General features: G+C 38.5%; 2 protein-coding genes across 6 annotated transcripts in view; one reads left to right on the top strand and one right to left on the bottom strand.

The window, feature by feature from the left end:
• The window catches only part of TRAPPC8 (trafficking protein particle complex subunit 8), a 50283-nt gene extending 38438 nt beyond the window's left edge, over positions 1-11845 (top strand). For 3 of the 5 annotated variants that reach the window (XM_035553240.2, XM_035553237.2, XM_050708934.1), the window contains 4 exons: positions 6117-6164; positions 7511-7656; positions 8868-8957; positions 10807-11845. In XM_035553240.2, coding sequence (XP_035409133.1) covers positions 6117-6164; positions 7511-7656; positions 8868-8957; positions 10807-11041 — 519 coding nt within the window. In that variant the 3' untranslated portion in view covers positions 11042-11845. The remainder of the gene's footprint in view (positions 1-6116; positions 6165-7510; positions 7657-8867; positions 8958-10806) is intronic. The other 2 variants (XM_035553241.2, XM_035553238.2) reach the window with 1 other exon arrangement.
• Positions 11846-16750: 4905 nt separating this feature from the next.
• On the bottom strand, positions 16751-18958 carry LOC118251232 (cation channel sperm-associated auxiliary subunit delta-like). The gene is given in 3 exon segments (XM_035553162.1): positions 16751-16987; positions 16989-17654; positions 18761-18958. Coding segments are annotated over 3 exon segments (1101 nt in total).
• Positions 18959-24430: the final 5472 nt, after the last annotated feature.

The raw sequence follows: 24430 nt of genomic DNA, 5'->3' as shown, positions 1-24430 counted from the left end.
ACATGCTAGGTATAGGGATTTTCATTCTTTGTTGACTGTATCGGAATACTAGATGTCTGCATTGAGTTTAGTTGTTTTAAGCTAAACAAAAATGATCACAACTTGTTGAGGAATGCATGCTACTGTCTTAAAGATTAGAGGCTGCATTCTCATCAATATTGTTATTACAACTACAAATAGATGCTACATTGATTATATACACTTTCTTAATGAACAAATTTTCAGAACTTCGTTTTGAACCATTCTGTACCTTTAGAAGCAGAAATCCGTCTGTACTGTCATGGTGTTGAAATCTAGTTTGAGTAGGGTGGTTGTTTTTAATAAATGCTTAGCTCCTCTGCCGTCATGGTAACCAAAGCTCAGGTTGAAATTGGACTTCAAGAGCCTGTAATCTAAGGATGGCAGAAGAGGGAGAGACTTTGTATGCTTACATACTTTTAATTGGCGTTTTTTATCATGAAAAGACAAACTCTGAGTTCGAAGGTTTGGAAAGACCTTCAAGATCAAGTCCAACCATCAACCTGACCTACGGAGTCCCTACCATGTCCTTGGGTGTCCGTATGTCTCTTGAATACCTCCACCACTCCCCTGGGCAGCCTGTTTCAATGCTTGACCACCCTGTCCGTGAAGAAATATAAGCCTCCCCTTGTGCAACTTGAGACTGTTTCCTCACATGCAGTCACCTGAGAAAGGAGATGGACACCCTCCTTATTACAGCCTCCCTTAAGGTAGTTGTAGAGAGGAATGAGGTCTCTTCTCAGCCTGCTGTTGTCCCCACTAAACAACCCCAGTTCCCCTGGTTGCTCCTCATAAGCCTTGTTTTCCGCTCGCTTCACCAGCTTTGGTGCTCTTCTCTGCATACGCTGGAGCAAGTCAACACCCTTATTGTAGTGAGGGGCCCTAAACCAAACACAGTATTTGAGGTGTGGTCTCATCAGTGCCCTGTGCAGGGGTCCAATTACTTCCCTGGTCCTGCTGGCCACACTATTTTTCATGTGGGTCAGGATGCCTTTGGCCTTCTTGGCCAGCTGGGGATGCTGCTGGCTCATGTTCAGCTTGACAAGCACCCCCCAGGTCCTTTTTTTTCCAGGCAACTCCAGCCACTCTTTCCCAAGCCTGTACCACTGCCTGGGGTTCTTATGACCTGAGTGCAGGACCCAGCACTGAGCCTTGTTGAATGTCATGACTGGAATGCATGTTGATTTAGCCTATTGAGAACCCTCTGCAAAGCCTTCCTTACATTCAAGCAGATCAACGGGCCTGGAAACTTACTGAGGGTGCCCTCAATCCCCTCATCCATGTTTTTGATGAAAATGTTAAACAAAACTGGCCCTGAGACTGAGCCCTGAAGGACGCTACTGATGACTGGCCACCAACCACTTTGAATTCTGTGCACTGTGACTCTTCAGCCAGTTCTTCACCTAGTGAACTGTACGCCTGTCCAAACCATGAGCAACCATGTTCTCCTGGAGAAACTGTAGGAAACAATGTCAAATGCTTTACTAAAATCCAGATAACATCCACAGTTCTGTCCGTATCTGCTAAGCATGGTATCTTGTCACAGAAGGAGATCAGGTTAATCAAGCAGGACCTGCCCTTTATAAACCCGTGCTGGCTGCTTCTGATCAGCTGATTGTCCTCTGTAACAAGTTAAATGGTCGGAGACTTTGCAGCAGTTAAATATGTGGAGTGAATGAAGTAAAGAGTTTAAAGAATCGCCAAAATAGGATTAAAAGAGGCTATGCAGGGAAAATAGTATACTTCATCTGTTAGTTAAGGCTTGCATGTTCTCTTTAAAATATCTTGCTCTTTAGTTAAAGTTACACAAGCAGTGAAATGGGGTGGAGGAAATCCCAGAGTCAAACAGTACTTCTGCAATTACGATTTCAGTACATGCGTCCCAGAACTGTAACAGTCAAATAGTTTCTTTGTAAATCTGTGTTTATTTTGTGTAAGTCATCAACGAGGTTGGAAACCAGACTGTTTCCGAGTGTCTTGGGCTGACAGTATAGCATTTAGCTGTTTTCTGTGGACTAGACAGCAGAGGGAGATGGAGATGCATGCTTTTTACCACAACTTTATACAGTTAAGCTATGAAGAGCTGTTTGGTTCCGGAAAATAAATGTATTTGCAGATTCTGAACAGTGGTCACCGAGGATGCAAGAGTCTGCTTCACTCCCTGTGTTTCTTGCTGTGTTTTTACTTGCTGCTTTTTGAGTGGCTTTTTTTCCTCTTTACTTGAACTGCTTCTTTTTCATGGTGTTGTAACCACCAACAGAACTGTTGCTTCTGGCAATACAGCAACTCCCAACCAAGAGCAATTTCACAGTAGACTTTGAGAAAACATGAATAAAACTGTACCCCCCCACCCCTTTGTTTTGTTCTATTAATTTATGTTAAAGTAAACTCCAAGTGATTCCAATCTTAATGGAATTCTTCAAATAATTGCATTAAGTAAATGTGGATAGCTTACTTTTTTTTTGGGGGGGAGGAGGGGGAATTAACCTCTGTGTGCTTGCTGACCTCTGCTTTGTCAGTTATTGACTTAATTTTTTGCTAGCCTTTAAGGGTTTTGTTTGGATTTATTCAAGCTTAAACAACCTGTCAGAGAAACAAAGCTTCAGTAAAGGTCTGCATTAGAGAAGCACTAGATCTGTATTCATTGACATGTTTCTCAAGTTCCTTAGGCAGTTGCTGATAGATTGGTAATTGTGTGTGCTGATATATAGTCATCTTAAGGTTTCTCAGCTAAAATGTTAAGTCTGCTGACTGAAATGCAAGGACAGGTTACTTCCATTTGGTTCATTGTGGAACAGACAACAGGATGTGATTATTCCTGTACCACAGCAGCATAACTTGGCAGAGCATTTGATTTAAAAAAAAAAAAAGTACGGTTTCCATAAAATACAAGATAGTGGGGTTGAGGGAATGCTTAAAATGTTTCTGGCTAAAATTTCTTTATACTTGCGTTAAAAAGAGAAATTCTCTGAACTTTATTTGAAAGCTCAAATGCACATGCTTTACTTTATTCCCACGTGTGATCATTATATAATCATAAACGTTAAACTTTTTTCATTATAATCAAGGCTGCTTTTCTGTCATTGTAGACAGACTCTTTTTTTTACACTACAGGGTTTTTATCTGCAAAATTAAGTAGGTAATTAAATGTTTTTGAGCATAGGTTGCTGGACACAGTAGATATCTCGGGTGATGTGAGGAGCTACTCGCATCTTCTAGAATTTTGGAATTGGAACACAGAATGCTGACAGAACACTTAACAAATAGACTCTGTTAAACCATTTTTATGTGTCATACAGAAAGCTCTCTGAACAGTACAGAAAACGTCTACCTACCTATCCTTTCCCTCACATGTACTTTGGGAAAAAATGCTCTTTTGTAAAAGGTAGGAAAAGACCTGCTAAATATAGCTTTTTGCTGAATCAGAAGCTCAAAGGTGCCACACAGTGGTGTATGGCCTAGTCAAAGTAAAAACCTCACTAATAAAACCTAACTGTTACTTGTATAATACTATATATTATCTAATATATATATATATATATATTTTTGACAACAGTACTGCTAGGGAGAATGTTTCTCTTCTGAAGTTTGTTTTCAGAAATTCAGCTGTATTAAATGAAGGTCAAAATATGACTGCATCCAAATACAGCTATTCTGTCACTTGAGTTCTTTACCTCCATACCATACTTCAAAGTAAAAGGGCAGAATAACTTCAGATTTCTTCAAACATCTATTCTCACCTAGGGCTGTTCTTCAATACTGTTTCTTTCTACTTTTTCTCCCATTTTTTTTCCTAATCCAGTCAATTCAAGCAGAAAGGTTCTGAAGCAAAAGCACAGTGCCTTCTGTATAGTGGGGTTGAAGTAGTATTGTGGGCTGGGGCATTTGCCATAATTTTGATTGACAAAGACTTGACACTGACCAAAGATGAGGAGCAGCCTGGTAGGGACTTACCAGGTAGGGACTTACCACTTTGGAATTTCATCATGTTCTTACACTACTAGCACCCATACTTGTGGAACATGTTAGCACATGAGCGTGATTTAGTTTTAACTTGTTTATATGAGGTTAAGTAAGTATGAGTGCATTAATTCAAGCATACTTTTTAAATGATTCTGTTCCCATGTATGGCGCTCTCCTTTCACTTTCATTGTGGAGGGGTCCTGTATTGCCCAAACTTAGAGATTCCTTCCAGACAGGATTAATCTGTGTATGCCCCAGGGCTGCACAAGATGTGCTTCTGGGCTGCTGTTTCAGTTCTGTGGATCAGACTGGTGTGAGCCCAAAGGAAAATCCATGAAATCCTTATGGAATGGATGCTGACTTTTTAGCAGATTAGCAGAGTTTCACTTCAGAGATGATCGCTTTTGGTAACACTACTTCTTAATGTAGGTATAACTTGGGAGTTAGAGTGAATGTAGACAAATCATGTAGTGAAGAAAACCAGTGTAAAACTGAGATTTAAAAATGGTACTCTGGTTTTATTTTTTTCCCTGATATCTTTAAGAGTACATTGACCCAATCATTGGGAAGATTGTCTCTGAAGTTGAAAACTTTAAGTTGTCCAATACTCCTTAAAAGAAAAAAAAAAATAGTTGCATGTAAAGATACCATCATTTCTGCCTATCTGATGGAAAGGAAGGACTTCTTACTTTGAAAGTGCCTTCTAAAGTTAAAGGACTTATTATGGGCAGACCTATCTATTACATCTATCGTATAATGCAAAAGATATATTGATCAGGGTGTAAATTTTGACTTTTCTAGCTTTAATTGGTTTATTAGTACAGTTTCTGGAGAAATCAAAAACTGCTGTGAATAGTACATGATTTCAGAAGTGTAACTAGGGATAATACACTTCTTTCTTTCAAAGAAGCAAAAAACCTCACTGTAATGGCCCTTACTTTTTTTAAAAAATACTGAATAAATAGTGAAATTGTGAAGATTATTCTAGTTGGAACAGTAAGCTTGTGTATTTTTATAGGTGTACGTTTGAAGCTGAGCTTTGTATATGACTTCGGACAGCAAAAAGTTTTCTAATAACAGAAACAGCATTTCTAGTACCAGTCATACAGTTTGTAGCTATTGGAAGGCAACTGTGGGAGTGGCGCAGTTCTGTTGCTGCTCTCTATTGAATGTTCCCATAAAAAAAAAAAGACAAACTTAAATGCAGCTAAAGAACTTGACAGGGAAAAAAGGTTCTGCTGCAACTGTCAAATTCAGTTCTTCCAAACTCTATGATGAAACCCATTCCAATCAAGCTTATCTGTACCACTACTGTTACATATGGTTGAGACCTTTAAATTGCGCCTAAACTATTATTTAAAGGGAGTATCCTGAATGTCGTTGTGGCCTTCTTGTATGGAACATACGGTGCTTGCTGTGTACTGTGGCCCACAGAAGTTTTGCAAAGAACTATAATGGGTCAACAAGCTGACTTTAGGTCTCCGAACTTTAAAAAGGCAAAAAACAAAGGCAAAACTCCAGTTAGGCTGGTGTTCTAGGATTTGAGCAACAAAATACCACGCATTTAATTTTTAGTTTTGTTTTACTTTAAGTGTGACTTGAGGTTATTATCTGTTTGGTGCATATTCTTGAAGGGGAGGGTACAGGTGCCCAAGTGAGTATGGGCATCTTTTTTTAGTAGTTTTGATTCAGTTTCTGAAGCTCCAGAGTAGGGAAGGAGTTTAATGCATCTTTAAACTTGGCATTTCTTATTAGATATCTGTAGGTAGCTCCATGGTCTGCATGCAGATCTTCTTGGTTACCATTTGGAAGTGTTTAATTCCCTCCTGAAGCATTAGGTAAGAGAATCATGTGCTAAATGTCATACAGCCTTTGTTCTAGATAAATTGCAAAAAAAAAAAAAAAAAAAAAAAAGACTTTGAGCAGCTGAACTTGAAGAAATGGACATCTTTAGTTGAATCTGACACCTAGAGGGTGACTGGAATTAAAATTTAGCCCTGTGATGGTGTAGTATTAGAAATAGAGATTTGAAATATTACTAGTATACTGCACTTTCACCAGTAAATGTTCCTGCTGCATTTCATGATGTTTTTGTCTTATTTGTAGAGATAAATCTTCGTATTTGTCTTTTGTAGGGTTTTAAAAAAATACTCGGGAGTTCTGATTGGGAGGACTTGGAACAGGTAATTAACTCTAGGGCAAACTACAGTATGTAGGATATTGGTGTATGATCAAAGAGGTTGTTATAATTTGAGATAAATTCAAATGAAAAACTATAATTTGAACTCTTGGAGGCTGGTGTTTTTCATGCTGTGAAGTTCCATCAAATTAGGTACATATAAAGTTAGGGTGGAACTAACAAATTCATTCAGGGCTTGAAGTAATTTGGGGGGAGAGATACTACACAGTAACAATGAAATATATCTTAAGAAAGCTATTCTTCCTTTCAAGAAGAAAGAAAAACAAAAAAACACCAAAAAAACCATTTGGCTTGTCTGGTATATCAGCAGAGAGATGTTTAGAGATTGCAGAATGCTTGCAGATTTCACTGGGCCCCCTGTGTTTGAGTCAGGTTTTGTTCCTATAGTATATCTGTTCAACTTAGAAGGTACAACCCCCCATCCTTAAATGAAAAGTATTACTTTGTGCAGTGTACTGTCTTATTCGTGTGTTTAAATCTTCCTTCACTTGAAGTAGTCACATTTATTGCTGCAAATTCTATTTTTTTCTAAAGGTGGACTTTTTGTAGAATAGATTCATAAGGCAATAAAGAAGGTAGCCCCTTCCTCAATAAATCCTGCTTGCAAAACAGATTAAATGTTGAACAGAGTTCAACAGAATAGTACTGTAATGCTGGACCAAATGTAGCCCAATTGCCTCATTTGGTGTTGCATCTTTGTCATCTGATTTCTTCTGCTTCAGAGAGTGATTCTGCTTATAAGGTTAGGATGAATCCCACGTAATGTCAGTGCTTTACTTGGGCTTTCAGCTGGGGACAAGGAAAGGCAACTTCAATGTCTACAAGAGCTTGCTATACAATTCTTGACATACTCTGCCTTTTTAAATCCTTCTGTCATTGTTAGCATGTTTCCATGAATTTGTTTGCTTTACTTTGGATCTTTCCTGGGAAGCTTGGTTATTGGCTTTTCTGTTGTGAACTTCCCAGGGTAGGTGATGGGTATTTTCTAGTTACAGCTTCTTAATTAGGGAACTAAATGCTGTCCCTTTTTCTTAAAAAGAAAAAAAAACAAAATGCAACAAATTACCACAACACTAGCCTGCTTTTGTGAAGCTTGCACAGATAGTGTTTTCACAATCAGCTGTGAAATCTCTCTTAAAAGAAGGAAACTGATAGCCATATCATTTCTTTACTTAGCATGCTTAAATACAAAAATTGGAATAATTAAGCTCTAGACATGTCCATGGAATTAGAGTTCATAATAAAAACTTGTAACTTCTGTGACTGGATTTATTGTGTTGCATGGTGCCTCATGCCAATGTTTTAAATGTCATTCTGAATTTGTTTCAGGAGTTACCAGAAATGGCTCTCTTAAAGTTTTTTCGACCAGAAAGTACACCAGGACCTGCAAGACCAACACCAGAGCAGCTTTCCAATCTTATCAAGACGAGTCTTCATTACCCAGAATCTTTCAGTCACTCTTTTCATCAAAAAAGGTTAGCGGAATATTTTCTTCGGAACCTTTTGAAATATTGTTAATTTGACATAAATCCTGTTGAGAGATGCAATGTGGATTATAGTACAGAAGACAAAACAGCATGAAATCTTGCCAAATTCTGAAACTTGCTGCTTAGGTAATGCATAGGTAAAATAGAAGTTCAATGTAGCAAAACAGGCTGTAATATCACAGTTTGCAGTTCTAATGTTAATTGGGAACGTTATCAAACTTACTGAAAACAAAATAAATACCCTGGTGCCTTTGTGTGCATTTTGGTGGGTGTCAAAGGAAGAAGCAGCATAACTACTCTGAGGAGCTAGGCAGACAGTAAACAGTACTCTTAAATTAAAAGAACTGCTATGTCTGCAGTATATGACTTGTCAAGATCAGCCATGGTTCTGACTTACATCAAAAATAAAGATGATAATGGTTTCGATTGCTTAGGCTTCTCTGCTGGAAGAATCTCAAAATTAACCTGTCAAAAAGCAGACTACTAGGGTGAATTAGTTGGAGCCTGCAAAAATGTTTGACTCTTCCAAAATGAAAGTGATCTGAACAACTGCCCCCAAATTAATTACTAGACACGAAATGAATTGTACATGTAACATTAAAATAGCTATTTGGGTCTGTTTTTTTTTCCCCGAGAGCTTTGCTGTGTTATACTTGCATTTACTTTAAGGTAATGTAATTTGCCAACAGAGAAGGATTTCTTTCCTTACAAAATCTAACACTTCATAATTGTCGTTAAAATATGACGCTTTATAAAGTGCGCATGTTTCCAGAAACAAGTTCATATCTTCATTATAGTTTCTAGTAGTTCTGTTCTTGTTTGTCTAACTTAGAATATTTAAACTGTTAAGCAATGGCAAGGAGTTCCAGTGACACAAGTCACTTCTTGTGTGAATAGAGCTATTTCAATGGCTATTTCTAATGAACTAAGGTGGTGGTTTATGCTTCTGCTAATTTTCCTCAGCTGAACGAAGGAAGGTAGTAACTTCAGCATTGGCTTAATTGGCTCAGTAGTTTTTTACATGGACTAGAGTTGCTGACACTAAGTGGGTGTATTATGTACACTGTCTCACACTTCTATAATAGATGACTACATGTTAATTTTGCATGACCTGAAATTTCTTTTGATTACTTAAGTCTTATTCTTGATAGTCTTTAATTACACTTCTTTCATTGCTGTGGAACTATTTCTCTTTGCAGCCTCTGTCTGGTACCTGTCACTCTCCTGCTTTCCAATTGTTCCCAGGCTGTTGTAGATGTGATGATTGATTTGCGGCATAAAACAACAAGGTAATGCATGTATGTTAAAACATTTCCTGAGACTGCTTCCTAGTTTTAGGAAGTTTTGCAGTTTAACTGCACAGAGTATCTAGAATAAGATCTTTATAATAGTGGCTTCAATGAAATAATGCAAGGTGATCAAGGCTTCATACAGTCAAATGGGAGTCTTCAGTCACTTCTCAATTTTTGTTTTGCTTCTGGCTATATCTAAGAGAAGACCTTGAACTCCAGTTTAAGTAGTTAAACTTTGCAGACCTTTTCTGAAAAAAAGTGGAAACATTTTTGAACTTGCAGAATACCAGCTGTAGCAAACTTCTATTACTAAACATGTTGCTTTTTTCATTTTTAAAGTATCAAGTAATTTGTAGAAAACAACTTTTGAAGTATAAACTTGAATACTTCCTGCTGTAATGTGATTTAGTATAAAAGGTCATAAAAATACCTAAGGTTCTAAGATTTTCCCGTAGTATTTTACCAGCTTATTCTTATGACTGGCTTTTGACCTAGAATTGGAGTACTGTGAAAATACTACCACTGTGAAAATACTACCACGTACACCATTTTGTGAATTGTTTCTAAAAGTTTTACAGATATTTCTGTGGGATAGATGGAATTCACTATCATGAGGTACTGCTAATTTTCACTTCTGTTAAAACAAGACAGTTTAACTCATGTAAAATTCATGTGAACCCTAATCCTAGATACAATGCTACCTGATTTACCACAAAATAAACTTGTGGGATTCCCGATCTGAATGATCTGGGGGGACAGGAGGGGAGGGAGATAACATGACAGATTGAGACACATCGAGGACTTGTTTATGGGGAACGCTTGCATGTTGCCAACAGGCTGTCTAGGTGGTAAACAAGAAATTAAAGACCCAGAGCCTAATACACAACTATTTCTGTTGACATGACTACGATCTGTCTCTGGTTCATGGGACAGGCCTTAAAAATGCCTTATGCAGTAATTTTAAATCCTGACAATCTGTATCTAGTCTATTGTTATGTCATGGTTCTATAAAAGCTGGGAGTACACTGCAATTTATAGTTACAAATAGATGTATAAAGTTTGTGTGGTGTACAATATATTAAGAACGTAATATATTAAGAATATATCCAGAATATATTAAAAATATATTCAAGTCTTTTAAAGTCTGTACTGATCAAGTCTGTACTGAACTCAAGCCTGTACTGATCCATATGAGCCAAAGGAAGAGTAGTTATAAAAGTTTGTGAGAGTCACAGAATAGTAAAAAGTATTTGGTAAGAAGTAAAGAGGACTCAGTTAAATGGACCTGATGAGTGGACAATGAGTATCTTTACAGATCCCTAAGGTGACCTTAGGTTCTCTGCCTCATGTTATGCATGCTGGGAAAGAGGACATAAACATGATGCTTTGTTGAAACTATGTTTAGCATCTTGGTTAAATGTGAAGCACGCTTCTGTCTATATCTTTGATTGCTGTTGTCTTTCAAAATCTAGGTTTGTCTTGCTAGGAAAATGGTAATCTCTTAATGATAAGGTGGGGGGGATGAAACAACAAAGCACAATGTATTTGGGGAAGGCAGCGATTTAAAAGGCAAGCAATGAAAAAGACCCAGCAACTTCTAAGACTCCAGAGAAGACTGACAGTTGGCACTCTAGCATCTGAAGACTGCCAGAGTAGGAACTTAGTTTTCCAATTCCTGGCTTTTGGTTAGTTTTCAGAAAGCATATTCAGAACAAGCATCTTTGTAAGGGGCTGATTAGGAACACAGTGCATTCTGAAGTTTTGGGAAAACTTCAAATTGAGGGGTTCATGTAAATTGCTAATATTTCAAATACAGAGGAATAACTTCTCTTACCTTCTTTTTCAGCCCAGAAGCACTAGAAATCCATGGATCTTTTACGTGGCTTGGGCAAACACAGTACAAGCTTCAACTGAAAAGCCAGGAAGTCTATAGCTTGCAGCTAAAAGCTTGCTTTGTTCATACAGGTGTCTATAATCTTGGAACCCCCAGAGTATTTGCCAAGCTAGCGGACCAAGTTACTTTGTTTGAAACGAGTCAGCAGAACTCCATGCCTGCACTGATTATTATTAATAATATCTGACCACTTTCTGAAAAATCATACTAAAAGACAAAAATAAATGGGATTCTTTTCTTATATTGCTGGTTGACATTTTGCTGCAGTTTTTTGAAATAGCACCTCAAACATCTAACTTGTTACTAGAAATTGTGTAGGAAAGAGGATAGCAAAATATTCCGACTACTTGTCAGTTTGTTTCTCGATGCAACGCACGTTGGACTGAAAATTCGTTTATCCTTTTATAATGTATTTCTTCTCCGGTAATTAAGATGTTCATAACACAAAATAATCTTTAACTCCAAATCTGAACATATTTGTATGTCCTATGCCCTGTCAAAAACGCAGCTTGACTGCTGTTCCAACTTCCAGCATGGTGTGTTTAATATTTGTGGCTGTATTAGGATATGGTTCCGGAAGAAGCCATCACTGGCTTTTTCCTGTCTAAAGCCATTAGTCATGATAAATCCCAACCTTACTGTGAAGTTCAATAGGGAATCTCCAATCTGTTCCTCAGTTCTTTAGTATAAAACTTTGTTTTGAGTTTTCATGTTTATGAAAGCTGATGACCTTCCAAGGTTTACATACAAGCCCCACCTATGGTGTTTCAAAAATAATTTCTTCAACCAGTTTGAGTATTTTTTCCTCATTCATCTCAGCACAGAATGCACTACTTCACAACCATGAGATTGTCATTTAAATTGTCACTTGCTTTATTATGTAACTATAACAATTGATCTGTTTTAAAAAAAAATCTACTCAAGATTTTCAAGAAATGTATTATATTTATAACAAATGTACTGTAAATAGAATAAAACATACACCATATTCACTGTATGGACTGCTGCCTTTAAATTTTTTCCTTCCTTTGTATACAGCTTTGGCAACCTACTAGTGCTGATTTTGTATATAAATTCAGTTGTGTGCACTAGAATATGTTCATTCTAGTCCTTTTTGCTCTGAAGTTTCCGTCTTGTCGTGGTAGTGGTGGTATACATGGAAAATTGCAGAGGTTGCTGTAGTTGCCTTTTGAGTTCTCACATGGTATTTCTGTTAGCAAGTCTCAGAATTCAGCTATATGGGGAATATCAGTTAATGTGTGATGCGGATTTTTAATTTGAGTAGTAGCTGCTGAACATAGAGAAGGCTGTGAAGTAATCAAGTGCAGCAAAACCAGTGTAGAGTTAGATGTGGTTTATGATGGAGTACCTGTGAACAAGGAAAAACTGAAGTACGTAAGGAAACCCAAGACTTCTGTCTGTCTGCTGTATCATGTGGCTGAAGGAAATTCCATCACAGGACAGCACTGACTTATGAAACAGTCAATCTGCATTCAGAATCTTTTTTTTTTTGACACCTTTTATCAGCACTACTGTTTCCAGGACTTAAATTCCTGAAAAGTCTTTGAATTCATTCACAGCACGTGGCCTTTCGTAGTCATACTTAATGACTGTGGGCTGTGCTGATTTGTCAACAGAGTAGTTGAATATTACATAACAAATGTGCTGCTTCTGGGATGGAGTTCTTTTCTGCTATCGGGCAGATTTGAAGGCTACACTTCCTAAATTTTTCTTGGCACTGCATTGTAGCCTTATACTATGTCATGAGTGCTCTGTCTTGGCACTCTTTTTAGGAAAGAAAACATCATTTATGCCAGTCAGCTATCATGCTGTAGGCCACTAAGTTGTAAGTCATATCTGATGTGTTTTCAGCACTTCTTTGAATACTTGAGTGGCAGAAGTCACATTAATCAGACAGAGGATGTTTCCACATGAGTTTTGTGACATATGAGTCATAATTTTACCAACTTTCAGCCTGTCAGAAGAAGCTGCTAAGAAATATCGTGATTTGGAAGTTTCACTGTTGTAAAGAGTAGCCTTCCTGCTGGCTTAATTAACTGCTGCCTTGTGTAGTTTTTGTCAGTGATCCTAACTTTTAGATTAAGTAAACCAGTCCTTGATGTCTCTATTGGTGTATATCTAGTTTTTTTTAAAACAAAAACACTGATAAGATTATGTAGCTTGGCTTGAAGGAACTACCATATATAGTTCAACCCTTCATGTTTCTCAATGCTTATAGGAGTAGTAGGGTGAGATACTGATGTGGCAGGAGGCTAAAGGAGCTGGAGTAATGTTTTATTCAGCATGGGTAAAATTAACAGCCTCTTCAGCATATACTTATGAGATGCTTTTCTAAGTCTGTTTATGTAGACACGAGATTTCTTTCTGTGCGGACCAACTCTTCCCCAAAGTTCTCAACTAAGCAAAGCTCAGCAGTCTAAGCTGTTTCAACCCTATAAATAAACCAGACTTTGATTATACTATAGATATAATATCATGTAGCTTTAAAAAAAAAAGAAATAACAAACTATTTACTTTCTCTTCACCCTTCAGTGAAATCTCCCTTTTGTTCTCTTCCCCAGCATGCTTGTTAAAAAAAAAATACTGAGATTTTCAACTTGTCGTATTCTAAGACAACACTGGAAGAGCAGTATTTGAGTTTAACTTTTTAAAGCTTAGTATAATGTTAGAAAAGACTGCTGTTATGATATGTCTGAGGAATGACTTGTAAATGTTAAACCATAAGCCAAAGTGCTTTATTTCCAAATCAACATCAGTTCCTTCATGCTGCATTGTCAGTTGTGTAGATTATCACAGGATCACAAAATCATCTAGGTTGGAAGAGACCTCCAAGATCACCGAGTCCAACCTCTGACCTAACACTACCAAGTCCTCCACTAAACCCTATCACTAAGCTCTACATCTAAACGTCTTTTCAAGACCTCCAGGGATGGCGACTCAACCACTTCCCTGGGCAGTCCATTCCAATGCCTAACAACCCTTTCCATAAAGAAGTTCTTTCTAATATCCAACTTAAACCTCCCCTGGTACAACTTCCCCCTCGTCCTGTCACCGGGCATGTGGGAGAATAGACCAACCCCACCTTGCTACAGCCTCCTTTAAGGTACCTGTAGAGAGTGATAAAGTCACCCCTGAGCCTCCTCTTCTCTGGGCTAAACCCCAGCTCCCTCAGCTGCTCCTCGTAAGACTTGTTCTCCAGACCCCTCACCAGCTTTGTTGCCCTTCTAATGTGTAAAGCTGGCCACAGTGGAGATCAAAATCTCTGAATTTAGCAAAATGTCCAGTTTCATTTTGCATGATAGAGAATTTGCGAGTAAATTAGATTTGCATCAAGTGAAACACAGAAGTAGTTCCACACCTTAGAGTACTTAAAAATTAGGATTTTTATTTGAGCTGCATCACCAACTAGCATGGTCCTGGAACAAGGTGGGTGAGTTGTGGCATCTATTTCATATTTACAAGCATGTGCTTCTGCATCCTGTGGTATGAGGAAGCAAGTGATGTGAGAATTCAGGTAGTTTTGCCAAGATTTGTTGAAATGCTGCATTGGCAGGTTACAATTTTGTGCAATGCATATCTGGAAAAATACAGTTTGCTGATGTCTTCAATAGGCCCTGAATATGACATATAAAGCACATAACACTTCTGAAAGCATGAGTTTAGAATGGAGGGAAAACAAGACCATGCAGTTGGTGGCTTTTATGCTTTATATTACTTCCTTAAGCTTGAGAGGGGATTCCAATATTTGAATCCATTGTGTATATGAATAAATGGCATTCATAGTATCGCAGATAAATTATTTGTGCTCTTCACTTTTCCTAGTAATTCAGGCAGCCTGATCTGTGTTCCTACCTCTCCTGTAAAGCAGTGAAAATAATTGTTTTGTTTTAATATACAAGTTGTAGCTGGTTGATGTGTATTCTATAATCTGCTTACAAAACTTGCATACATTCATTAGTATGGTTAACTGGGGCAGTATCTCATTCTCTTGTATTGAACTGTCACATCTCTGAATAGCTTGTCAAGATGCTTAAGAATGTTGGAAGAGAAAGCAGGTAAACTGCATGCTGTGAGTTAAAGGGAATGTAGAAAGCGTGCAGTCCTTGAATGGGGAGGGAGGGGAAGGTGGGCAGAGAACAGAATGGGTAAAGTCATGAACAAGCAGTAGGAAACTCAGCTACTAGGAGGGGAAGAAGGAAGAAAGGACAGTTGCAAAGTGAAAACTGAGGACTTCATGGTAATGAAAAATGAGAATGCTGTTCAGATGGTGCCTGTAGGCAGTGATTACAAAGAGATAGTAGAAGGTGACTGCTGTCACTCAGGCAAAACTTGTGAAAGTGTGCAAGCACAGCAGGATTGAAAAGGAAGGGGCAGCTTTGAGAGAAACTTTGGAAAGGAGAAGGAAGGGATCACACGGTTTGAAACCAGATAAAAATGAAGAAACTGAGCAGCACAGGGCAAGCTGAAGGAGAAAACATGCAATGCTCGTTCTTAAAGAGAAAAAAAATGAAAATTTAAAAGTCTGTATTTCATATTGAAGCTCTGTTTAATTTGTTGTTCAGCCTGTCAGCCACAAATTCTGGAGTCATTGCAGTTGGTGGTTACTGGAAGATGGAACCTTCAGCTATTTTGTGAGCAAGCAAAGACTGCTTTAATGACTCATACGCAACTAGATTGGCTGCTAGTATAGTGGAAGGAATGTCCGGAATCTCTTATAGAACTTTGCAAAAGGGCTCGGTTCTGTGCTTCAGTTATAATATTTAACTGAAGGGAGATTTCCTTGATTCTTCTTACTATTGTAGGAGGTGACTGATGTTATAGCAATGCCTTGTGCCTTTTCTGCTGTCAGCCAGAAGTTCCCATCTACCTTCTCAGAAATAGTAGAAATTGCACAAAATATGGTATTCCCCTGAAATTGTGTACTGCATTCGTGGGGGGGGGAAAAAAAAAAAGGTCTATTTATATAGGCATGGAGTTTCAGAACTGGTTGCCTCATCTTAACTTTTTAACTAAACTCTTATACGTCAGAACAAGAAAAAGAATCTTAGCTTTAAATTAAAATCTAAATTACTTTGATGGAAACACATCTATAATGTCTCTGTCTTAAACTGCATTTTTTAAATCTTGTTCAAACATTCACTATAATAGAGTAAGGCTTTAACTACCAATAAATACCAAAAAGTAAGCCATATACTGCAAATTCACAGGATTCACAGTAATAATTGTCGTCTAATCTATATACAAACTAATTTTTTTTTTTTTTTTTACTATAGTGGTATTGAGTGCAGACTATTAGTGTATTACCAGGAAAATGTCTACCAATTTACTTTAAATACACAAGTCCATCTATGTAATGGATTTAGAAATTCTGGAGAATGTTGGTCTTTCACAGTACAGTTATTAGACAGATAATGTTCTGCTACTCAGCATGAGTGAAAAGCTGCACTCTTTGTGCGAGTTGTTTACAACTTCAAATTTGGAAATTTGGATAGAATTGGGCTTAGTCACACAGTCTTCATTCTTACTAATAAGAAATTCTCTCCAGTCCACTTGATTTAAAAGTTATTTCCTAAAATTAAATTTAAACACTGTCATGTTTCTGAAATCATATGCTTGTATTGGGAAAAACATATATATATATGCTGTCTCTAACCACACAGGGTCTGTGACAAGTTTAGAATGATAAATTAGGGGAAAAAATGGGGTTAACAAGTTAAAACCATTGTGAAATAAACTCTTTTTTTACAACTTCCAAAAAAGTTTAACTTTCTAATTAGGAAAAGGACATTGGACTAGTTTCCCTATCAGATCTTTGTAATAACAAGAAAACTTTCCCAAACAAAAGAACTTCTGCAATTAGATCTCCCAGAGACTTTCAAAAATTGCAGTCAAAACACTTTGGCTCTTGGCATTTTTTTTGGCATTCAGTTTTTAGCGATAAATAAGGTAGGGAATATCTTGTCAAAATCAAAAATAAATTCAGAATGCCTGACAGTGCTGTCCAAAAGCTTAGATAGCTCATGGGAAAAGCACCATGCATATATACTGAGAAGGTTACAGGTAAATCGCAATAACTGTAAAATGTATCCACTACACTGGCTTTAAAGATGTACTAGACCGTTATATGAAGGGAAAATGATCTTATTTTCATCTTTATGAAGAATCGGATGCTTGATGGAAGGCCACTTTAACTCAGATTCACTCCTATTCTTACAGCTCATATAGTTACTTTTGGTCCATGCAGTATGTGGATCTGGCAACTCCTGTTCTTTCAGCAAAGAAGTCCAATTCTGAGGTAGAGAGAAGCACTTGGCATCATATGCAGTCAAAAGATAATCACAGTTACGCATTCCATGTATTTCAAACATAAAGTCAGCAGAGACATGCTTCTGATATTTATTATCTTCCCATAACTCAAGAACTGGCACCTGAGGATTTTTGCAATATATCAGGAGAGTACGGAGAGGACATCCCAGATTTGTAAAGTTAGCTTTGATCCATAGAGTGTCCTGCTGTGTATTTTCTCCAGCGAGAAACTGTGGGTCATGTATGTTATGGCTGATTGTATAACTGAATTTATTTCTCAGCGCCCTTTCCTGAATGAAGCCTTTTCTGCATGCTGCTACATTTTTAAAAATTCTGATATGCTTTGTAGGTGGGCAGGACACTGCAATATGCGCAGTCACGGGAGTCACATCAATACAGCCAATGACATTGTCAGGGATGTCCACAGTGGCAGTAGACATCTCTCCATCATGTATGCCATCATAGAAGTCAGCCTATGCAAATGAAGAGACATTCTGCTGCTCCAGAATTATATGCAAGAAGTATTGGATGTTTCCATCATATGTAAATCCCATTTCTATTACATTTGCACTGAAAGCCAGCACATGGGGATTGCTGACTGTCATCAAGTGAATGAACATTTTTGTCAGGCTTGGGCACAAATATAGTTTTCAAAGACATTTTCATGCATGTTAATGTAATAGATATTGTTCTGGAAGTTTCCTGTGAGTATCTGCACAGTGCAGGACTGCATGAGATTTCTGGACTGCTAACTGCAAGCTGAGTTTGCATTTCTTGGTCATACAGCTGAGACAAATTGCTGGTCACAGGGCTGAGTATGGTTAACTATTCCACTTCTTCAAATAAGATTTTTTTTTTTCTTCAAATCTATGCTCTCATCCATGCTAGCGACCAGTCCTGATGCTGCCATAAGGACATCCATTCTGGGTCAAGACTACAATCTGGGAGGCACCTGTAGTCACAAGGAGGAAACCACTGTCAGGGAAAGTAGTGCCTTGAAACTGCTTTTAAGGCAGGACAGTCAGTTCTTTCATCATCAAGTAGTTGTTAGAGGATAAAGTATCTGTTGTCCAGAGAATGATTAAACCCCTTAGGACAAGATTCTGTGTGCTCCAAAGCTTACTGGTGCCGTTGGGCAGCAGGTGAAAGATGGTAGAACTGTGGTTGGACATGTGGCTGTTCGTGGTGTCATTGTATCTGAAATAGGTCCCTGCCACCACCTTCCCTGCCTCATCCTCTCCAGTTCTGCTGATAAGCAAGCCAGTCATGGCAAGGGAGATGAAGTTGTGGACCTCAAACAACACTCTTTGCTTTCTTATATTGCTCTTGATAGATGTAAATGTGTAACTCCCGTCCTTTGAAACAAAGATATGGCTGTTGGAGACTGAGCGTCTGGTGCTGTAAGCAAAAAGGGTCCAGCTGAGCTCCTTGCACTGGGAGTCTGCCCCCAAGTAGCCTCAATGGGCATTTGAGAGTTCAAACACATGGGAAGTGACTCCTGCTGATGGGACCCACCTGTCAAGGGTCTCGAAGTACAGGTAAACCCGGCCATTGATCACCATCATGACTCTGTGTGCACAAAGGTGATGGTGCTGACAACAGCTTCTTTGGCCTTAAGTTCTTCTGGGATGGGGAGTGGGGAGAGGCTGCTCTCAGAAGCATCCATGCTGATGAAAACATCCTTCCCTAGGTACGCGGATACCTTTGGCTGCCCTTTAGAGCCAAACCCTTCACAGGGGTGCTGCAGGATGGTGGGGCTGGCACTGTAGTAGCTCATGTAGGTTCCTCTCATCAATGTCACCGTGAGGCCAAAAAATATTGCGTGTACCAGCTGCTAGTAGCTGCAATCCAAGGCGTCCCTGCTGCCCCACAAGCAGAGCCACAGCCTGGCCACTAGCGCCCACCAAGGCCAAAATGCCATCTTCCTGGCTCCTGGAGGGCTGAGGGCTGCGTTGAAGAGCTGGGACAAGTGGCAGTGGGGTCTGGGGTGGCAGCTGAGACAGAGCCCAGAACATGGCGGCAGCTGGCTCCTCCCCTCCCTGTGAGATCCCTCTGTCAGTAGCCGCATGTGGCAGAGGCGGCTCCTGCTGAGAGGTGTGCTTCCCAGGGGACCCCGGACAGGGACAGAGCCTGGCTGGATTGTGTGTGTGGGGGGGGGGGATATGAAGAGGAACTGCTTTCATCAGAGTTTTTTCTTCAGCCGCAAGGTTTCCTCATGGACTTTATCATTGTCTGAGTAAAAAGCTCCACAGGCCTCACACTTTTTCAGTCGGTCTTATGACATTTCAACTCTGCATCAACCATCTGGAGTTTAAGACTTATCCAAATTAACCACTAGATGTTGCCATTAATTACATAGGAGATGTTGGCAGTCCTTGGCACGGTGGAGTTTCTCATGTTTCTTCCTCCCTCTCTTCAGCAGCTTCAGGGTAGTGCTGGCGCTGCCAGGGTAGGCAGGCAGAGGGAAGAGGGATGGCATTGCCCAACCAAACGGAAGTGGGAGGTAGAATTATACAGATGCTATAAGTGACATAAATCTCAGAAGGGAATAAAGAAGAAGTGAAACTTGGGAGCTTTAAACTTTTAGGGCAAGCAGTACTTCTGTCAAACAAGGTCAGAACTAGGACAACCATTCTGAAATAAAGCTTCTGTCTATCCAGGCAAGCAAGGTGAAGACAATAAGGAGGTGTCATGAGAAGCAGAGGGTAACCACAAAGAAGCATCTGGTAGGTCAGGGAGTGCGGGGTGCACAAGGCAAGCTTAAAATACAGGGAAATGCAAAGAACTGGAGACAGATGAGGCCAAGTTAACATGAAAGGTGAGAAGGCCTTGAAAGGGATCGCAGGAGAATATGGTGAAGCAAAAATATTGAAAAAAAGGATGATGAATGTGGAAACAGGCATGTAAAGAGAGTGGAAATGGGTATTTATCTAAGTATGAAGGAGGGTAGAGAGGGCCATGTCCCAAGAATTGGAGCCCTAGTACCAGTATTTCATGGGGTTCTTTGAGTCTAGGCACTCTGTATTTTTTCCTGTCTGTATACAGGGTTTAATTTAGGAGCACTGTATAGCTTTCCAGTTTTGCAATTATTTTTTTTTTCTCTGACATTGAAAAATGCGTTCAGTAGTTACTACTAAATTATTATGTCATGTCATATTACTACACGTGTCTTACATTGGCAGGCAGTTGGAAAATCTCTCGATTCTGCTATTGCATACTATATTCACTGGCATTTTATCAACTCCTTTGTGAGATTTATCTATGATATCTTTAGTTTTAAATTCCTGCCTCGGGTGCCGTGGGAAATACATAGAAACCCCATTGTATTGCTGAGTGTGGGTGGCTGCTCTCCTACTTTTGTATCCAAATTATATGAGTTAAGCACTGCTGCCATCTAGTGCTTTCTGCTTCTAAATGTGTTGTGTCTCATCAGTAGGTGGGCATGACTTTTATTCTCTTTCAGAAAAAGTATTATTTGTTAGGTTATGTGATAAAAGATTCTTCTCCACATAAACAGAGGAGCAGAGAGGACCAATGACGGGACCAATAATCTAACCAGAGAAACGAGGCACCGTGACTTGGCTTCTCCCAGAGCAGTCCAAGGAGAGCCAACAGCCCAATGGTCTGTGTGTGATGCCCACTGAGATAATGGGGCAGGTTCCCCAAATCCCTTGACAAACTGAGAGGGGTTTCTGCCTAGAGCTGTGGAAATCTCTATGGGATGCAGGGAAAGATCCTCTTGGGATTGTACAAAACTCATGACAGTATATTTGGAGAGGGGAACCCAAGGTGGGAAAAGAAAAGAGATCACAATGATTTGTGGAGAGAGAAACATGGGGAAAAAAGGACAAAAGGGATCAGTCTGGTGTAAGCAAGCTGCTGGTCACGGTGCATGTCCAGCCATGCCCAGTGCCTGACTACCACGGACTGTCCTACATTCTTATTTAACTAAATTTCTAACTATTTTCCTAGGTGAGGGGATTCTCTATTCTGCATGTATTTGCAACACCTGACATCACTTTGATATCGTTCAGAGCTTCAGCTGAAAGAAGGAAAAATAAATAAATAAATAAATAAAAATCCTTGATTCAGCAATTAGTAATTTATCAAGAGAGAGATTTTGAAGAATTATTTCTCTCCCACAGAGACCTTATGTAGAGAGTCAAATAATAGACTACATTCTTCATGGTGTTGTAGGTCATAGATAAATGTTACCTACTGTCAGGATTCAAGACTTAAAGATAACAGAGAATGAGTACTGATTTACTTTGAGTAAATCCTTGTCAGTCAAATCCAAGATACAAATTTTCTAGTGACTTCTGCCTTTAAACATCATCTTTTCCATGATGAGGATTATGTATTCCTTGGTTCACATGTGTTTAAAAACTTTTGTTCTAGCTTTGTTTACTAAGTAGCTTGGGAGTCCTGAAATTAGATGTCTCTCCTCAGGATAAACTAAATCAAAATATACCTAAACCCTGTTTATTAGTGTAATTTCTTGACCTTTGGGCAAAATTCTTAGTATTTGGACGTGATTGCATTTCTTGAAACATATTCAGGTACATTTTGATTTCACTTTTGAAATTGGCTTTTGCTAAGGTCAGCAGCAGAATATAGAGGTTTAGAGTAATTGTTCTTTGATACTTGCTTATATTGTGTATTGCTCCAGAACAAACACAAAAGGTGTCAAAATAAAAACAGAAGATTTTTCACATTTAGTGCTTGCTTATTGACAGAATTCCTGTGCAGTGAAAATAATGCTCAATACCTGTGACCTTTGTGGGTCCCAGTGCAGTTTGTGTTTTGAGCTGTTACCAAAAGGATTCTCTTTTCCATTGCCATTTATGTATAGCAAATTCTTTTAGATATAAAGACAAGTCAAATAAATTGTTTTAAGTTGTAAGGAACACTCTGTAAAAGTAGTAGATTGAGTGGAAAATACCTATACTTTGCTGAGGGAGGTTGTATTATAAATAGTATGATGAAAATGATAATAAAAAATACTGGTTTTGGATGGCTTTCATTGTTTAAACCTAAGGTCACAATAGCTGCACATTTTGAGGATGCTCAGTAATAAACCAAAGCCTCCTTACTGATTTCCTTTTCACTCCACTGATGAAAACATAAAATCAAGATTTCTAATATTCTTCTTTTGGAAAATGCAAGTATGGCTGCTTTACTGACAGCAGTCATCCTGTCAGTGAGACTGCTCGAAGGAGGATGGAATCATATGTGGTAAAATCATGGCTATGATCAGATTAATGGGGATGGAATTTCTCTTCCAAATTATTCCCAGAGATATTTTAATTATTCCCAGGCTTCCAACTTTACTCAAAAGACTTAATGTTAAAGCTCTTCTAATTCAGTGTTTACTGTGATGCAGAGCTGTCTATGCAGAAGTGTCATCTAGTACAGATAACAGAAATCAGGTCTCTGAATTACAGTGGCTATAGCAATGACTCCTGGATCTTTTTTGCTTATTCTACTGTTACTCCAGTGAGGTAAGAGATTATTTCTGAGTATTGTAAAATATATTTGCAGTAGTGGAAATCCACCGAAGGGACTTCAACCTTTCTTTGTATGCATATTGCCATTATTTCAGTCACTTAATGTTTGCTGTCTTTTCAAACTTATTACCCTTGAATAATTTCATGGAAAAGAAAAAAAAAATAGCGAGAGTAAAAACTAGGCTGGTGCAGAGGATAATCATTTTCTCAACACTTCTATTTTTGAAACCATGAATGCTGATTAAATGTATTCCAGGACTGAGTGATTTCCTGATCCTATTTAAATCAAGATTTATTTACTATGCATTTCTATCAGTTTACAAGAGTAAATCACCAATTTGTAAAATGTCACTTGGCTAATGAGTTCTGCTAATTGCCTTAGTAGTAGCTGAAAAAGTGAAAAATTAATGTTTTAAAAATGTTGCTTATGGACTATAGCAGTGTATAAATCAATTCAGCTGGTGCTTGTGAATGTTAGTCTCTTGGGTTTTCCTCTTTTTAAGTTAGAATAGATGCGGTGTTCTCCTCCTGATAACTGCGGCACAGTTCCTTACCCTATTTCCTCCAGGAAAATGGAAATCCTGCTCAAAAAAAAAGACCATAACTTTAGATTTTTACTTACTGAAGAAAATAACTTAATGATAGTCCTTAAACAAGTGTCTCCTGAGCCCTGGGTATTTTGATGCCCTAGGCTGCAGAATATATCTTTGTATGTTGGGGAGGTTGCAGAGAAAGTAACAATTACGTCTGACCAAGAAAATAAATACTTACACTTGAAAACATGACCTGAGTGTACCAAAAAGCTCTGCAGCCACAAGACAAATTAAAAACAAACAAACAGGCAAAACATTACATCTCTCCCTATTGCGCTGCCGTGGGCTACCAAAGGGAGCTGCTGTAGGAGGGAAAGGGCAGTGGTGGCTCAAAGCACTTCTAACGCTGCTCGGGAGAAAGAGTAGGAGGAAAGAATACTCCAGAACGGTTTCCAGTTGTGACAGAACTGATTGAATGCATCACTTGAGTTCAGGGGATGTGGCTCAGGAATCACAACTAATACCATTTTTCATCTTAACATCTGTCCTTAAAGATCACAGTTTTATTCTCCAGACTGCAGAGGAGAGATGCCTTAGAGGTTCATGTTCTGTTTCTGGCCGCTTTTCAGATCCTCTCTGGTTATCTATAGGTCAAAAGAGCCTTAAGCATTCTGAATGAACTGTATTCTCAGCTACACAAAAAATACTATTAAATTTCTTTATTATTTTTATAGTTGTATATTACAGCAGAATTTGTCTTTAACTTACTGAAATCCCATTTAGAAATATTTGTATTTTTAGAATAATATGTAGAACTTGTACATAACAGGACCTTAAAAGGTTACAAGGGAAAAAGGAATATTTTATTGTTTGTCACTTTTTTTTTTTGTACCAGGTAAGGAGTTTCTTCTGTACATGCTAGGGTTCAGAGAAAACGAATGGGTGCTGAACTTACTCTTCAGAAAATTTATATATTATTCTGCCCAAGATATTGCTATAGTATTGTTCAGTATTTTATGAAGCTGGCTACTGGCTGTAATTTTCTGAAGACTCTGTACCTATTTTTAGTATTCTATAATATCCTTTCTGAGGGTGTGAAACTTGATGTTGATGAAGATAGCCATGACATATCTTTTTCTCAGTATCGATAACTTACCATTAAAAACAGATTGTTTAAACTCCTTTCATTGAAGATCTTTGCATGCTTAT

Source organism: Cygnus atratus, chromosome 2, assembly GCF_013377495.2.
Source record: "Cygnus atratus isolate AKBS03 ecotype Queensland, Australia chromosome 2, CAtr_DNAZoo_HiC_assembly, whole genome shotgun sequence".
Lineage (NCBI taxonomy): Eukaryota > Metazoa > Chordata > Aves > Anseriformes > Anatidae > Cygnus > Cygnus atratus.
This window is presented reverse-complemented; position numbering and strand designations above follow the sequence as displayed.